Source organism: Lampetra planeri, chromosome 17, assembly GCF_965212315.1.
Source record: "Lampetra planeri chromosome 17, kcLamPlan1.2.h2, whole genome shotgun sequence".
Classification (NCBI taxonomy): domain Eukaryota; kingdom Metazoa; phylum Chordata; class Hyperoartia; order Petromyzontiformes; family Petromyzontidae; genus Lampetra; species Lampetra planeri.
The window spans coordinates 13,321,482-13,339,369 of record NC_136123.1 but is presented as its reverse complement, the minus strand read 5'-3'; the positions used below and the strand labels follow the sequence as shown (position 1 = coordinate 13,339,369).

At 47.6% G+C, this 17,888-nt stretch overlaps 1 protein-coding gene across 2 annotated transcripts in view; it reads left to right on the top strand.

Moving 5' to 3' along the window:
• COG4 (component of oligomeric golgi complex 4) overlaps window positions 1–17,888 on the top strand; it is a 29,473-nt gene that overhangs the window by 8,650 nt on the left and 2,935 nt on the right. Inside the window, exons 8-18 of one of the 2 annotated variants that reach the window (XM_078602168.1) lie at window positions 3,542–3,600; window positions 4,147–4,280; window positions 5,295–5,413; window positions 6,470–6,636; window positions 7,547–7,712; window positions 10,052–10,114; window positions 11,036–11,152; window positions 12,830–12,922; window positions 14,302–14,385; window positions 15,139–15,240; window positions 15,727–15,855. In XM_078602168.1, the coding sequence (XP_078458294.1) occupies window positions 3,542–3,600; window positions 4,147–4,280; window positions 5,295–5,413; window positions 6,470–6,636; window positions 7,547–7,712; window positions 10,052–10,114; window positions 11,036–11,152; window positions 12,830–12,922; window positions 14,302–14,385; window positions 15,139–15,240; window positions 15,727–15,855 (1,233 nt within the window). The remainder of the gene's footprint in view (window positions 1–3,541; window positions 3,601–4,146; window positions 4,281–5,294; window positions 5,414–6,469; window positions 6,637–7,546; window positions 7,713–10,051; window positions 10,115–11,035; window positions 11,153–12,829; window positions 12,923–14,301; window positions 14,386–15,138; window positions 15,241–15,726; window positions 15,856–17,888) is intronic. The other variant, XM_078602169.1, reaches the window with a different exon arrangement.

The following is a 17,888-nucleotide window of genomic DNA, read 5'->3' as shown; positions in this document are numbered from 1 at the left end:
AGGTGAAAACCAGGTCCGTCGAGGCGACAGAGTCTGAATGAAACAGCACACGAGCTTGGAGCATATATATAAGCTGGGCGCCTTGACAAAGGAATTGCATATCAAGAGGAATTTAGCATATTTATGGGAAATGCAGGAATGTGATTAGTACTACATATGCATGTGCATTACTGTTACAATTCAGTGGGCTCACATGACATTGACTTCTCCAAGACAGAGGTTCTCTGCAAGCCATCTGGCTATCATGAGAGATTCGTTCATGAGGCGATCCACATATACAAACACAGAGACAATTTCAACCGAGAAGATGGATTCTGGCTTAGCAATCATTGGAAGGACGTAATAAACCATTTCGGATCTTAACTGATTGTGTTCACGTTTACGGTGACTTTCAGACCGTGTTCCACTCACTGGCATGGTGCAGTGTGCAGAGTAATGTATGGTGTCGTAATTGTATAGTAAATATATAGCAGTGTGATACACATTAGGGTGGGTAGAATAATACATAGTGTTATATTAAAATGGATAAGGCAGCAACTGCAGCAGCAGCAACTGCAGCAGCAGCAGCAACTGCAGCAGCAGCAGAAACTGCTGCAGCAGCAGCAGCAGAAACTGCAGCAGCAGCAACTGCAGCAGCAGCAACTGCAGCAGCAGCAACTGCAGCAGCAGCAGCAACTGCAGCAGCAGCAACTGCAGCAGCAGCAACTGCAGCAGCAGCAACTGCAGCTCCCTTTGATGCTGTTAATCCTGCATAATGCACATGCATATGTAGTACTAATCACATTCCTGCATTTCCCATAAATATGCTAAATTCCTCTTGATATGCAAATTCCTTTGTCAAGGCGCCCAGCTTATATATATGCTCCAAGCTCGTGTGCTGTTTCATTCAGACTTTGTCGCCTCGACGGACCTGGTTTTCACCTGAGGACGGCTGCTTGCGTTGTGGCCGAAACGTCGTGAGAATAATTTTATTATGTTTTATTTTTATTATTTTATTACTTCCCTTCTACGTGACTTTACCGAAAGAACCAAGAAGACTTGTATGTATGTTGAACTTCTTTCGCACCATACGTAGCCAACCGTGCTAATCGGAGGTGCGGGGGAAGGACAAAAAACTAAACACAAAAAGCAGTTTTAGAGAAATAATTTTTCAATCTAGATGAATTAATCGTGCATAGCTACAGCGGTTTCCGAATATCGGAAGGAAGAGCGTTCCAGACGGCCACAGGAGCGTATCTGAACGCGCACGATGTGGTGGCCGTCTTTGTTCGAATCACACTGAGAGACAGAACGAGAAGCATACAGTGAGGAAAAAAGTATTAGATCCCCTGCTGATTTTGTACGTTTGCCCACTGACAAAGAAATTATCAGTCTATAATTTTAATGGTAGGTTTATTTGAACAGTGAGAGACAGAATAACAACAACAAAATCCAGAAAAACGCATGTCAAAATTTTATTAATTGATTTGCATTTTAATGAGGGAAATAAGTATTTGACCCCTCTGCAAAACATGACTTAGTACTTGGTGGCAAACCCTTGTTGGCAATCACAGAGGTCAGACGTTTCTTGAAGTTGGCCACCAGGTTTGCACACATCTCAGGAGGGATTTTGTCCCACTCCTCTTTGCAGATCTTCTCCAAGTCATTAAGATTTTGAGGCTGATGTTTGGCAACTCGAACCTTCAGCTCCCTCCACAGATTTTCTATGGGATTAAGGTCTGGAGACTGGCTAGGCCACTCCAGGACTTTAATGTGCTTCTTCTTGAGCCACTCCTTTGTTGCCTTGGCCGTGTGTTTTGGGTCATTGTCATGCTGGAATACCCATCCACGACCCATTTTCAATGCCCTGGCTGAGGGAAGGAGGTTCTCACCCAAGATTTGACGGTACATGGCCCCGTCCATCGTCCCTTTGATGTGGTGACCCTTAGCAGAAAAACACCCCCAAAGCATAATGTTTCCACCTCCATGTTTGATGGTGGGGATGCTGTTCTTGGGGTCATAGGCAGCATTCCTCCTCCTCCAAACACGGCGAGTTGAGTTGATGCCAAAGAGCTCCATTTTGGTCTCATCCGACCACAACACTTTCACCCAGTTGTCCTCTGAATCAGTCAGATGTTCATTGGCAAACTTCAGACGGGCATGTATATGTGCTTTCTTGAGCAGGGGGACCTTGCGGGCGCTGCAGGATTTCAGTCCTTCACGGCGTAGTGTGTTACCAACTGTTTTCTTGGTGACTATGGTCCCAGCTGCCTTGAGATCATTGACAAGATCCTCCCGTGTTGTTCTGGGCTGATTCCTTACCGTTCTCATGATCATTGCAACTCCACGAGGTGAGATCTTGCATGAAGCCCCAGGCCGAGGGAGATTGACAGTTCTTTTGTGTTTCTTCCATTTGCGAATAATCACACCAACTGTTGTCACCTTCTCATCAAGCTGCTTGGCGATGGTCTTGTAGCCCATTCCAGCCTTGTGCAGGTCTACAATCTTGTCCCTGACATCCTTGGAGAGCTCTTTGGTCTTGGCCATGGTGGAGAGTTTGGAATCTGATTGATTGATTTCTTCTGTGAACAGGTGTCTTTTATACAGGTAACAAGCTGAGATTAGGAGCACTCCCTTTAAGAGTGTGCTCCTAATCTCAGCTTGTTACCTGTATAAAAGACACATGGGAGCCAGAAATCTGTCTGATTGAGAGGGGATCAAATACTTATTTCCCTCATTAAAATGCAAATCAATTTATAACATTTTTGACATGCGATTTTCTGGATTTTTGTTGTTGTTATTCTGTCTCTTACTGTTCAAATAAACCTACCATTAAAATTATAGACTGATCATTTCTTTGTCAGTGGGCAAACGTACAAAATCAGCAGGGGATCAAATACTTTTTTCCCTCACTGTACGGCCCCGGGAACAAACTCAACTTGCAGACGTCACATGCGCTGCTACGAAACGCAAGTGGGCTTGGGCAGAACGCATCGCTGGAAGGGACGATGGCTGATGGACAAATCTAACAACGGCGTGGCAGCAATGGGCGAGAACACGCGCGAGCGAACATCCTCCGTGGAGAAGGAGCAATGAAATTGGCTCGTGTGCATGTGCCAGGTGGATTGTTGCATCGTGAGAGGTGGCAAAGACTGGGGGAGACCTTCACTCAGCAGTGGATAGATCGTGGCTCATGATGCGATTGTCCGCTTGTATTCATTCTCTGCACAGATAAAGTGTTAAGATGTTTTCATGAATCCCAAGACGTGATGTGGAAAACCATGGCAGATCCTCACTGGAGCGGTGTGCCTGTGCATGCTCCATGCGGAGTGTACATGCTGCATGCGTTTGTGCGCGACTGCATGGAAACTTTGCGCTTGGGTTGAGATTTTATTTTCGAACACCATTGGAAGTATGCTCCCTGATGACCGATGGTAGAGTGAAGCTATTGTTCAGAAATATCGCACATAAGTGGGTGAGCCTTTAGTCATCATTCCAAGTGGCGTTTTTTGATTACTTGTTTGTATGTCAAGCATGGTGCGCGTGCCTCCTGTGTGCACAGTTGAAGCGCGTGGAGGGCAGCTTGCTGAGAGGCTCCCAGCTGGAGAGGATCGTGCCGAGGTATGGCCACGTTGCACAGACATCAATGTCATGCAAGTGTCTGTGTGTGCGTCTCTATGAGTTTGTTTCATAGGTGTTCGCTAACAGCGCTTGCTCCAACAGTCTGTTAAGGCTATACGGTGATCTTTGTAGTTGTTTGTGTGTGAAAGTGGGGAGCGGTAGTGTAGCGGTTAACGTGCTGCACTATGAATCCACCGACCTGAGTTCGATTCCTGCTCACGGCCAACATTGGAGACGAATATCTGAACCAGTCCTGGGTCTCCCCTAGGCCGATTCAGCCTCACTTGAGTACCTGGTGCCGGGTGTAAACATTGTCACTAGGGGACAAAGACGGCCCGAGCATGGTCCTGGCCACCTACCCCCACATGTACCGTGCCGGCCTCCATAGGTGCTTGATAACAGCAATTGCCCCAAATGTCTATTAAGGCTATACTGGGGATATTTGTCTCTCTGATCAAGTAACGGAGAGTGTGTCCTACGTGAGAGTGTCTCTGTGTGTGTGAGAGCAGGGTAACACGTGAGAGGCTGTGTGTATGTGTTGCGCAGGGAGCTGGACACGATCCTGGGAGAGATGAGCGTGATGAACGCTCGCGCCGAGCTCTACCTGCGTTTCGTGCGGCGCCGCGTGCTTGCCGACCTGGAGGTGTGCGACGCCGACGCCAGCGAGGAAACGCGCAACGGTGAGTGCAGAGCTCGGTGCAGTTCACACGAACGGTGGGCACAGAACACGGCGCGGTTGTCACTGTCGTGTTTCCTCTCAGCCTTTCATTGAAAGCATCTATGCACAATAACATGGACACTGGTCATACAATTCTTGATGATGATGATAGTCCCAGTAGTCCTAAGTATAAATCAAATCGGCACAAACAAACCCGAGGTCGGTTTCGACATTCAGTGTCTCTTCGCCAGAGTGTGGCTGACGGGGTGTGCAACAACAAGACTTGTACTTTACTCATACAGAGGGGCAGATCTGTGAAGGAGGCGTACTGTCTGCTTAATTGTTTTTCTTAGTATTAATGACAGCTATTTGGTCCACCGGTCTCCAAGCTCTCAGGGTCGTAAGGTCAGTTGCAGCTCGACTCTGGCTCGGCCTCGCTGTTGAACTCAGGTTTGAGCCACTCGGTGGCTTCCAAAGAAGCAAGTGAGCGGCTCAGCCGTAACACGGCTCATGGGAATCCTGAGCGTGTCCAGGACCATGCTCGGAGCTGAGTTAAGAGCATGGTTCTGTGCCGGCTCAGTTGAGTCAGAGCCAAGGCTGAGGCGAGTCGTGACGGGTGAAAGTGTATGTGCGATATAGAGCGTGACTCCATAATAAAGGTTTTTTTGGGTTAGATCGCATAAATATGAATATGTCCATACTCTTTGGTTCTTTCGGTAAAGTCACATGATTAGAAATAAAATAAAACAAATCACGACGTTTCGATCGCAACACAAGTGGTCGTCATCAAATCAAGATATAAATATGTCATGAAACCCATCACCACCTGACACAGCCAATTAGTCAGGTTTGTCACGTAAACAAAACATGACAATTAGTTTCTGGTTCAGCACAAAGGTGTGTTGGAGAGTAAGCCCACAATATTTACAATTCAAGTATCGTGACGTTTCGCCGGTGATTACACTGTGAGCCTATGGGGTCAATGTAGTCATACGTTACAATGGATTTTTTGTGATGAGAATATGGTGTTTGTCAGGGCACCTGTCTGCGCTGGAGAAGCTGATAAACAACTGCGTGCTGAGCCGCAGCATGCAGGAGCTCATGTGCTCCTACATCACCATGGAGGAGTACTTCATGCGAGAGACCGTCAATAAGGTACCACCTAGCGCTCCCTCCTGGGGCTCGGCAAGGATGGTGCAGTCGTTCTCCGCAATAGTGACGTTCTTGCTGTGCTCACGCAGCACCACGAATCTCCCTCCTAAAATAGACGGGCAACTGGCTAAACGGGACCACTCTTGTGACAAATCAAAATAAACTTAAACTCTTTTCATTGGGCGGCATCGTGGTAACGCCTGTGCCTCACAACAAGAAGGCCCTGGGTTTCATTCCCAAATCATGCACCTCTCTGTGTGCTGCTTGTCTGTTCTTCCCTAGTTTTGTGTGGGTTTCCTTGGTTTTCTCCAGATTCTTACCATAGCTACCAAAAAGCCATTGAGTGTAACTGGTATTGGTGAAACATCCCAACACTGAAACTTTCCTGCAAATAATTCAATTACACAGCAACATCGCCCCCTCCTGCAACAACTCCGCAGGACCCGCCTTCGCTGGGCAGCGGTGGCTTCGCACGTGGCCTGTAACCCAGCACTGTGGAGGCAATGAGGGTGGGCAGATTGCACAAATGTTGTGTGAACCCCTTTCCCGTGAGCATCAAGAAGGTGCCATACCCTGGCTCGCTAGTAGAAGGCGGTACAGCAAGTTGTAGACTCCACCTGTTCCATCTGTGTGGGATAGAAGTGTTGCCACCTTGCACGTGGGGGTTTTCTCTGGGTGCTCAGGTTCTCTCCCACATGGAAACACAATAACACCTTCATATATACAGGACCGCAGAGCTTGGAGGGGGGGAGAATTTCGTGCCGGCTAACCTCCTGGCTGTTCAGGATATTTGATTAGGCGGAGAAATCCGACGAGCTGCTATGAAGCTCTTTTTGCACAGATGTCCAGTCGGGTCTCGCATGCGCTTGTGCCTCCTCACGCCCGAGTCGTTTCCGCTGTCTCTGTGGGAGCAAGCAAACTCTGTGTGGTAGTGGCACGTTACAAGTTGATGTCATTATTCTTATTTAAAAAATGTCCTGAGACTCGTGAGGCTTTCCTGGGTAAACAAGTGTCGTAATAATAACAACTCAATAAAGTGGTGCTGCATGCTGGTGGCAGGCTGTGACGATGGACACGGTGGAGAAAGGGCAGCTCACGTCCAGCGTGGTGGACGACGTGTTCTACATCGTCAAGAAGTGCATTGGACGAGCCATGGCCAGCTCCAACATTGACTGCCTGTGTGCCATGATCAATCACGCGACCACACTGCTCGATGAGGACTTCCGGTGAGCTTGGCTGCTTAGACGGCACCGCAGCACGGGCCCGTGCTCTCTGTGCGTGTGTGTGTGGGATTAGTACACCGGGGGTGAGCGGTAGTGTAGCAGTTAGCGCGCTGCGCTACGGCCAACACCAGTCCTGGGCTTCCCCTAGGTCGACTCGGCCTCAAATGAGTATTTGGTGCGGTGTGTAAACATCGCCACTAGGGAGACAGGGCGACAGGGCGTGGTGTTGGTCACCCACCCACTCGTGTGTCGTGCCGGCCTTCATAGGTGCTCGCTAACAGCACTTGCCCCAACAGTCTCCTAAGGATATACGGGGCATCTTTGTGTTTGTTCTGTCTCTGATCATTAGTGAGTAAACGGCACCACAGCATGGGCTGTGTGTGGGATTAGTGAGTATACAGCACCACAGCATGGGCTGTGTGTGTGTGGGCTCTCGTAGACAGAGTAAATGCATTAACGCTTTATACCTTGGTTGGAAAACATTCAAACTAAACTATTTTTATTTTACCAGGTAAGGCCCACTGAGCTGTGTAGCTCTTTTTCAGAAGCGACCTGGCCACAAATGAAAGCCCAACGAAGTGGCTTATCATGTGGAACTTTATCGCAGCCAAACATTTTAAACGCATGTTTCTAAATGTGGAGGGAAAAACCAGAGGACCTGGAGTAAAATCCACGCGGCCATAGGGAGAGAAACACGCAAACTCCAAATATAGAGCAGGAGTCATGTTCGGGATGGAACCCATGACCTCTTGTCTACCAGGCGAGATAATTAACATCTGGGTTCCTGTCATACACCTGTGTTAAACTGCTCTATAAAAGTAAGCTGTATTGCACGCAGTGCACTTTGTTTTTCTCGAGTGCACCTCGTTGTCGTGTGCCCAGAGCGATGGAGCCGTGCCGGTTTGTCGCGTAGGGAGGTGCTCAACACGAAGCTGCGCGTGGGCTTCCCAGCGACGACGCTGCAGGACATCCAGCGCGGCGTCAGCAGCGCCGTGAGCCTCATGCAGAGCAGCCTGCAGCAGGGCAAGTTCGAGGCGCGCGGCATTGAGAGCACCGAGGAGGCAAAGCAGTCATTCCTGGTGAGCCTGCACTGCCTAGGCCCCCGCCCCCCAGCCCCCCCCCAGCCCCCCCCAGCCCCCCCATCTGTGTGTGTGTGTATCTGTGTGGGGAGCAATAGTGTAGCGGTTAGCGCGCTGCACTATGAACCTGGCGACCCGGGTTCGATTCCCGGGCGTGGTGTTGGCCACCCACCCCCTCGTGTGCCGTGCCGGCCTTCATAGGTGCTCGCTAACAGCACTTGCCCCTACAGTCTGTTAAGGTTAAATGGGGGATCTTTGATCTTTGTATCTGTGTGTGAGGAGCGGTAGTGTAGTAGTTAGTGCGTTGCACTACAAACCCGGCGACACGAGTTCAATTGCCGCTCACGGCCAATACCAGTGACAATTATCTGAACCGGGCCTCCCCTAGGTCGACTCACCCTCAAATGAGTAACCGGTGCAGTGTGTAAACATCGCCACTAGGGAGACAAAGGCGGCCGAGTGTAACGTTGGCCACCCACCCCCTCGTGAGCTGTACCGGCCTTCATAGGTGCTTGCTAACGGCACTTGCCCCAAAAGTCTGTTTAGGCTATACGGGGAATCTTTGTCTTTTGTGTGTATCTGTGTCTATGACCCACGGGTTTATATGCGATTTTTTCCCAAGTGGATGTAAGCAGTAAAATTGCGGATAACCTTCGGATACAACAATCCACAATATTAGTCCCCTATACTGGTCCCCGATAGAGTTACACATTTCACAGCGTTTTGAAATAAGATCTGCATGTGTGGCGTTATATATAAATAAACTTCTTTAAAAAAGTTTTTTAAAAACAACGGTTTTATTAACAACTTCGTTTAACTCACGGTCGAGAAGTACATCAATGGCGTCTGAGACACGCGGCGCCGGATTTTTGTGCGAGCCGATTCCACAGTTTAGGGACCGCGGTGTTTTTGACCAACACAAAAATATATAATTAATAAGCCGTCCATACAAAAATTGTAATTGGTTGAAAGGAGGCAATTAATTGATGAATTGATGCCGATTTTCATACAGGCATGCATTGTCACCGGATCTGAGTACGCGTGCAACATTTGGAATTGATTGGACAACTGGAAGTAGACTAACTTTTGATTACAAGATTTGACCACGACAAACACAAGTGACATATTCTTGGTTCTTTCGGTAAAGTCATGTAGAAGGGAAATAATAAAATAATAAAAATATAAACCAATACAATTCTCACGACGTTTCAACTGCAACACAAGCAATCATCATAAGGTGTGAAATCCACAGCAAGAACATTTTAAAAAGTGGCGTTTTTTTCTTAACGTCAGCACTACAGACAGCGATTTGGCAATTGGTCAGATGGACGAGTCCATCTATGTTCGTGTAATGCGAGCGTAAGCGGGGTTCACTGCTCGGCTCTGGGCCAATCATACGGCCCAGGGTATTGGGGGGCGGGGCTCAATATGGGGGCGTATGTGAAGGTCCACCGCTCACCTCGGGTCCAATCGGAAGCGAGGTGAGCAGGGGCGGAACCTAAAGGCGGAGCCGGCAAGGCGCTATGCGGAGGCTGGATCTGGAAGGTTCGGTGAAGGGCGTGGTGAGAGGGAGGAGACAAGATCACGTGGTGAAGGGGATATAGGTGGGATCCCGGAAGGGCTCCGGGTCAGTTGGTAGAGTCACGAAGCTGGACCACGTTGGGTGGCCGGAGGGGATCCGCGCCATCAGCCACGTGGCTGGAGGAGCTTCGAGCACACCGTCGGCCAGCGGTGTGCGGGAGCGGGGGAGCGGAGTGACTGACGGGAGAGCGCGTGCGGGGCGCGCGAGGAGCAGCTGGTCCGCTGTCGGGACCAGTGGAGTGCGAGCGTCAATGGGAATAAAGAGTGACGGAGACCAAGCAGTGTGTCGGCGAAGTCCTTTATTACATTCGGAAAAGAGGAGGGGGGAGAAAAAGAGAATTGAATGCGATCTGAAAGTCACCGAGGAAAAAGAAAAAATGTGAATTGTTATTACTGTATATGATATATATTAGTTCGTCACTTAATTTTATGTATACCAGCTCTGAGGGCACTAAATCTGGTTTATTTAAACTTTTTACAGAGTAAGTAGTACAATCACCCCTTAGATTGGTAACATCAGAGGTAGTTCTGCAGTATCACCTTCCCAGCGCGATACAAATGAGTGTGAATGAGTTTTAATGTGATCCCATGCAAAAATACCCCCTCTTGGGGTCACCTCACTGGTCACGTGAATTATACTGCTTTCTGTATTTAACGTGCTCACCTCCGAGTGTCAAACAAGCGCGGAGTGTCACTGCTGTACCTCCCAGTGTCAGACAAGCATGGAGTGTCATTCTGCTCTCTCCCCATGCGCTCAGGTGACACTGAACAACACGGAGGTGTGCAGCGACAACATTCAGACCCTCAAGAAGACGCTGGAGGTAACGTGCTTGGTCACGGTTTTTAAACGTCGGGCAGCCGTCGCCCGTGTTGAGTTTGTGTGCACCACTGCCAACGCAGCTCTGCAGCGCTTACAGCGGTGGCACGGTCTGGCGTGCCCCGCTTGTTGCAGAGGTTCGTGGATTGAATCCAGCAGGCTGCCCTGATTAATACTTCGGGTATATTTATCCATAATGCACGTGCCGTTTGCTTCACAGTAGTTGATAAAAGATCCTGTGACATAATTCGACGAACATTAAGCTCTTGTGTGCCAGCATCACGGTCCACATGAGCCACATTGATCACTACCTGCGAATCACTTAATTTGGGAACACATAGCAATCACACATAGCAATCACACGTAGAAATCACCTACTGGAGATCTGTGAAAAAAGCTTCATAGCTCATCGAATTCCTCCTCCAGTTTAAAAAAATATTCTCATAAAGAAATATTCATAGCATCATCATTGTTGTCACCCCATACTGCAAAAACACAGCAAGACCCTCCTAAAAAAGTGTCTTGTGAGTCACTGAGGCTCCCCTGGGTAAGTGTGTGTGCAATATAATGTTTTATTGTACCTTGTCAGTTTAACATGTAGGCTTTCGCGACTATAATCATCCATAATATAGGTTTTTTTGGGTTAGATCACGTAAATATAAATGTGTCGTTAAACCCGCCACCACCCAACACAGCCAATTCGTAAGGTTTGTCACGTAAACAGAACATGGCAATTCGTTACTAGTACAGCACAACGGTGTGTTGAAGAGCAATTCTACAATATTTACAATCTGAGTACGACGTTTCGCCTGTAATTACAACTAGGTGGACAGACAGATTTGTGGTGAAACGTTATTGGATTGTACCTTGTGTTTGCACTTACGTGCTTGTAATGGTGTGCCTCTGTGTGTGTGTTTGTACCCAGGCTGACTGCCAGATGTTGCTTAATCAAGGCACCAAGAGTGAGCAGTCCCGTGCCAAAGTGGACAGCTGTCTCTCAGACCTGGTGTCTGTCTCCAACCATTTCAAGGACCTCTTGCAGGTAAGATCTTACAATATTAATAATCCAGGAGACCGTAAGACTGAGAATATCTTACCTTACACTGTAATGTACAAACCAGCCAGGTGACTCAGCAGTAGAATGAGTGGCTCGCAATCAGAGGTTGCAAGTTCAAGTCCTGGTTAGAGTTGACTCAGCCCAACACCCCCTCGGGATTTAAAAATAAGTCCCACTTTGTGGGGAAGTCAACGGTGGTTTTCCGATAGATAATTATATTTATATCGCGCTTTTCATCTATCTCAAAGCGTTGTACACAGCAGCAATAGACACTCAGAATACAAATTATATTATAAATACATTTTAAAAATCATTTACTAAATTAACATTTTTTTTTATAATAGACAGGCTTGCCGCACCATAGGAATATGGAACTGTTACCACTGGCTCAGGGCTCTAACAGAACATGAGCACCAATGCCTTATTGTTCATGTGGGTGCCACGGTGATGAGATGTTAACTACCTAGCCTGGGATACAGGAGATTGTTGGTTCAATCCCGACCTTGACGCCTGCTGTATACTATGAGACCTCCTTTACCAGTGGCAAAATATAGTAGTAGGTTTTTACCCTTTAAACTGGTACAAAACTGACACCTTTATACAAGGCATCATGTTTGCAATAACTGCAACACAAGCAGTCAAATGCAAACAAAAAGAAACAACTCTGATAATGGTAATGATATGCACTGTCCTTGAAGTTGATTGGTCCACACCCGAGACAGCTTTCCTTAGAGCCTAGTCTCCATTGGTGTTGGACCAGATGACGCCAAAAGGCGTACAACTCAAAAAACAGTGCACTATCAGAGTATTGAGAGCTCGGGGTAAGCATTTACACTATGAGACCTCCTTTACCAGTGGCAAAATATAGTAGTAGGTTTTTACCCTTTAAACTGTTTGTTTTAGTTATTATTTAAGCAGAAAATCACTTTGACTTGGACTGCAATTTATACAAGTGCCCTGTTATTTGACAGTTCTCCCTATACAGGCAAACCTTGCTTAGCGTGATCCCTTTTAGCTCCGATTTGGGTCATGCTCACTTTTACAGGAACGCATCTTGAGCGCTAAGTGAGGTCTGCTTGTGCTTGTAATGGTCGTAAATATTCACCAGCGAAATGAAGGCGGCTTACGAAGTTCAACCAAAAGTCAGTGCTATGGTATGCATGTTGAACTTCTTTCGCACTGTACGTAGCCAACTGTGCGAATTGGAGGTGGAAAAATGCTTCACCGAGTCTCAAGTCTCCCTTTCAGGAGGGTCCTGCCAAGTATTTGCTAATCGGAGGTGCGGGGGGAAGGATAACAAACTAAACACAAAAAGCAGTTCCAAAAAATGAGTTTTCAATCTAGATTATATAAAAGCGCATAGCCCCACTGTCTTCCTAAAATCGGAAGGAAGAACGTTCCAGACGGCCGCAGAAATGCATCTGAATACGCCGCCCGATGCGTTTTTGTTAGTTGTGCACCACTATTATCACAGTGGCGACGCAGTATCACCGCAGTAGCGACGCACTGCCACCGTGGCGACGTGCGTCTGTAGAACATGGGCGCTTGTAGGCCCCGTTTGCAGGCCGTGTGGTGCGCACGGTGCCTGTGTACACACCAGCTGTATGTGCACATAGTCTGTCCATGCATGCAGTCCGTCCGTTCACGCTGTCCGCCTCACAGGAGGGTTTGGCAGAGCTGAACAACGCAGCCATCATGCCGCAAGTGAAGCCTTGGATGAACGACTTCCTGCTCGTCTCGCACAACATCGAGGAGGTGCCGCTCCACAGGCCGAGCCACGGCACCTGGCACACTCACGCCAGACGGCCCCCCACCCCCTCCCCCCACCCCCACCCCTCACCGTGTGTGTGGAGGGAGCTGCGTGGGTCGGGTATAGAGCCCCTGTCGGGTCACTTGTCAGAGGCATTTCATTCTGTTCAACCGGCTGAGAAACCCAAGAGACCAACGGCAGTCTCATTCCCAGGAGTGATGTAAATGTGATGTAATCATGAGTAGACGTGATTACTCATGAAAGCCTCACCGAGTCTTGGCTCTTTTCAGGAGGGTCCTACCAAGTGTTCGGAGTAGAGGGGGGGGGGGCGATGTTGCTGCTGTGCGTTATCCCAATCGAGTGATTTGCCGGTAATCTTTTAACATTAAGGTGTTTTAACTAATACCAGTAACATTAAATGTTTTATTAGATATGCGAGGAAAACCATGCAGAACATGGGGAGAATTCCAACCAAAAGGTGCCCGAGTCAGGTATACAACCCAGGTCCTTCTTGCCGTGTGGCACAAGTGTTACCACTGTGCAACCCTGCCGCCCAAAGTGACTAGGGTAGTATTTGCAAGAGTTGACTTACAACTTTAGTCTTCGATTTGAAGGGTGTTGCCACGGTGCATTGGTCAGTGCACTGGACTTGCAATCCAGAGGTCACCGGTTTCGATTCAATCTCCCGACACAGGAGTTGAAACAATGGGGCACGTTTCTTAAATCGGTGTATTCATGACTAAAATCCTACTGGAATCCGTTTTCCGGTTCCTGACTGCCTGAACCGGTTACCGATTTTGGAAATGGTGACCGGTTTACCGGTTATCTTTAACACATAGGCTTTCGCGACCAATATTATCCATAATAGATGTTTTTGGGTTAGATCGCATAAATATGAATGTCATTAAACCCGCCACCACCCAACACAGCCAATTAGTCAGGTTTGTTACGTAAACAGAACATGCCAATTTGTTACTAGTACAGCACACCGGTGTGTTGTAGAGTAAATCCACAACATTCTATAATCTAAGTACGATGTTTCGCCAGTAATTACAAATCAGTAATTACTGATGAAGCTAGTTATAATTACTGGCGAAACGTCGCACTCAGATTGTAAATGTTGTGGATTTACTCTACAACACACCGGTGTGCTGTACTAGTAAAAAATTGGCATGTTCTGTTTACGCAACAAACCTTATAAATTGGCTGTGTCGGGTGGTGGCAGGTTTAATGACATTTATATTTACGCGATCTAACCCAAAAAAAACTCTTATGGATTACCGGTTATCGTTGCACAACCCTGAAAATGAGTGAATAAACAGCGACAAAGACTTAGCCATGGTGGTGACGCTGCGGTGGCGTGCGTGTGTACGTCGCGTTCCAGGAGGAATTCAATGACTACGAGGCCAACGACCCCTGGGCTCAGAAGTTCATCATTAATTTCGAGCAGCTGATGGCAGAGTTCAAGGTAAGCGATCGCAGATTGGGCTCCTGTATGTAAAATGCAATTAGCTCGTGCTAAGAAGTCTATAAAAACTTCTTTTTTTAACCAGGTGAGGCCCACTGAGCTATATAGCTCTTTTTCAGAAGTGACCTGGCCAAAAATTGATAGCTCAATGAAGCAGCCTGTCATGTGTAAAATTTATAGCAGCCACATACTCCAAATGCATGTTTCTAAATGTAGAGGGAAAACCCGGAAGACCCGGAGAAAAATCCACGCGGCCATGGGCAGAACATGCAAACTCCAAATATACAGGCGTCAGGGTCGGGATCGAACACAACGATATCCTGCATACCAGGCGAGGTAGTTAACATCTCGCCACCCTAACGCCCGGCTCTCTGCAGCGAAGCAGAGTTGAGCCTGGATAGTGCTCGTATGGGCGGCCACTGCGCACAGCAGATTGCTTTTGGCTGCAGTGGCGCTACGTGGTGGACAGCAGAGGGCAGCGCAACACATCCATCATTGTACTGTTATTCTCTGCTGCTACTTCTATGCTTTACCAACCCAGACGAACCCAGTGCGGTGAAGTATGATCAAATAACGGCCACAACCCACCTGGCGTGAGGAGGCCCTCATCCAGCAGTGGATTGAGAAAAGGCTGTAGACACTGCAATGTGGATTATGATTAACGTACATTTTCTTAAACATGCTTGTACAAAAGAACGTCTCTTGTAATACCTGCCGTGTAATGGGGCCTCGCTGGCCTTCGTATTGTGGCAGGCGGCCGTGTCGCCCTCCATATACGACAGCCTCATTGGGCTCGCGACGGGCCTCATCAGCCAGGAGATGGAGCGCTGCGTGCATAAAACCACATTCAGCCGGGTGAGTGACCCGTGCCCACTGGCTGGAGTGGAGACGGGAACCCACTACCACTGGGACAGCTTTATTATTGTTGTTACGCTTGGTTACCAGAGAAGATTTACTGAGTCTCCAGACTCACAGTCGGGGGCAATGTAGCCACGTGTCATCCCATTTGAGTAATGTGCTTGTAATATTTCGGCATCGGGATGTTTGGCCATTACCGGTTACATTGTTTTCTTTAGCCATGGAAGGAAGCGGGAGAACCCCGTGGAAACCCATGCAGAACAGGGGGAGAACATACAAACTCCATACAGAAAAGCTGCCTGAGTTCGGAATCGAACCCAGGATCCTTCGTGCTGAGGCACGAGTGTTACCACTCCGCACCTTCGATTAGCATGGTTGGCGGCTACATGCGGTGCGAAAGAAGTTCAACATACAGACGTATATACCACCATCACCCTGCCACCCTGTACAATAAAACAAGCAGGGCCGACCTTTATTTTGCAGCTGGGAGGACTGCAGTTTGACAAGGAGCTGAGGGCACTGGTGGCCTACCTCACCTCCATCACGACCTGGACCATCCGTGACAAGTTTGCTCGGCTCACACAGATGGCCACCATCCTCAACCTGGAGCGGGTGAGGTTCAGCATGCCGATCAGTAATGAAAGAACATTTTAGGAGTTGCTTCGTTCGGAAGGGAATGTCAGTATTCACTCAGGCACAAATTATTCTGCATGTTTATCCTGCAAGGTCTCATTCAGGGGGGACCTGCCAAGTTATCGCAGTAGGGGGCGGTGTTGTTCTGTATAATCCAAATTGAGTAATTTCTAAGTAATTTTTCATAATTTGGATGTTTGGCCAATTTAAGTTACAATTAATGCATTTTTTATGAAGGTGCTAGGTAAGTGGAGTTATAATTCTAGATTTGAAGCTTTCGTGACTGCAAGGATTCATATTCTTAGGTTTTTTCGGTAAAGTCACGTAGGTGAAAAATTAAAATTCAAATTAATAAAAGTAAAATAAAAATAAAATAAACATCATGACGTTTCGGAGGCAACACAAGCTTCCGTCTTCAGGTGGAACCGTCACAGCACGATAGCTGTATCAAGGGAGAGAAATTCCAAGAAAACAGTCCTTGTATATATACTGGTTGAGGGTGGGAGGAGCCAAGGTAGGCCCTGAATATTATTTTTGTGAGGTTCGGTGCGGCTGAAGCACGCCGTTAGGAATGAGCCTTTGTTGTGTAAACTAGGTGCGGATGATGTAAAGGTGCGTGTAAATGGGACTGAGGCTTTTGTAATGTAGAGGTGATGCGGCTGAAATCGCTGCCAGGAAATTAGTCTTTGTTGTGTAGAATGGTTGACTGAGCCTTTGTTATGTAGAGGTGGTGCGGCTGAAATCGCTGCCAGGTATGCTCCAAATATGTGTAGTTAAATCTTTTTTGCATGGTTAATAACAACTTTCCAATGATTACTAAGTTTGTACCCATCATCACGGTTGAAATTGTCTGTGTTTGTATATTTGGATCACCTCGTGTACAAACCTTTGATGGTAGCCAGGAGGCTTGCAGAGTACCTTGGTCTCGGAAAAGACAATTTCATGAGAGCCCACAGCATTGTAGCAATGATCAGCAACGGCGGAAGAATGAGTTTTGCCGTGTTTCAGATCTGACTTGTGCTCGCGGACACGATCAGAGATATGACGTTTAGTTTCTCCAATGTAGCAATCACCACAACTGCAACTCAGTTTGTAGACTCCAGGGTATTGTAAGTCAGGAATGACATCTTTCACAGATGGAATTAGATCACGGATTTTATGTACTGTACTGAATCGGACTTGGATTTTATGTTTGCTTAGAATTTTGGAGATCTTTTTGGTCACGCCTGCTATGTATGGCAACGTGATCGTTTTGATCGGAGTTTCATGTGGCTGTTTCTGTATGGTGGGAGAAACAGCTTGGTGGATGGTGCGGTCAGAGTATCCGTTCATCCTAAGGGCCCGATGTACATGTCTTAATTCACTGGCCAGGTGGTGTTGGTCAGAAATGCCATGAGCTCTGTGGTATAGCGTTTTGATGAGAGAATTCTTTTGAGATGGGTGGTGGTGGGAATCCGGTTTCAAGTAGGAATCTGTGTGGGTGGCTTTCCTGTAGACAGAATGTCCCAAGGATCCGTCAGGTCTCCTCTCAAACAGAATATCTAAGAATGGTAGTTTACCATCTTTCTCCACTTCCATGGTGAATCTGATGGATGGGTGTCTGGAATTGATGTGGTCCAAGAAGTGGTTCAATGCTGGGAGGCCATGTGGCCAAATGACGAAAGTGTCATCCATGAACATGTTGGCTATCACTGGTGACAAGGGGGAGCCCATAGGGGTACCCTCATTCTGTTTGTAGAAGGTGCCATTCCAGGTAAAATAAGTGTTGGTGAGGCAATGCCTAACCAGCGCAGGTACATCCGAATTCAATCCATGTTGGACCAAGTCCTCAATTATTGTTAGGGTGTCAGGTACTGGGACTTTGGTAAACAGAGATACTACATCAAAACTGACGGGGATATCATCAGGAGATAGTAGCATGTCCTTGACCATAGAGACTAGTTGGGTTGAATTGAGTACTGCCGAAGAGGTCTTGCCTGTGAAGGGAAGCAGAGTATCTGATAGAAACCGGG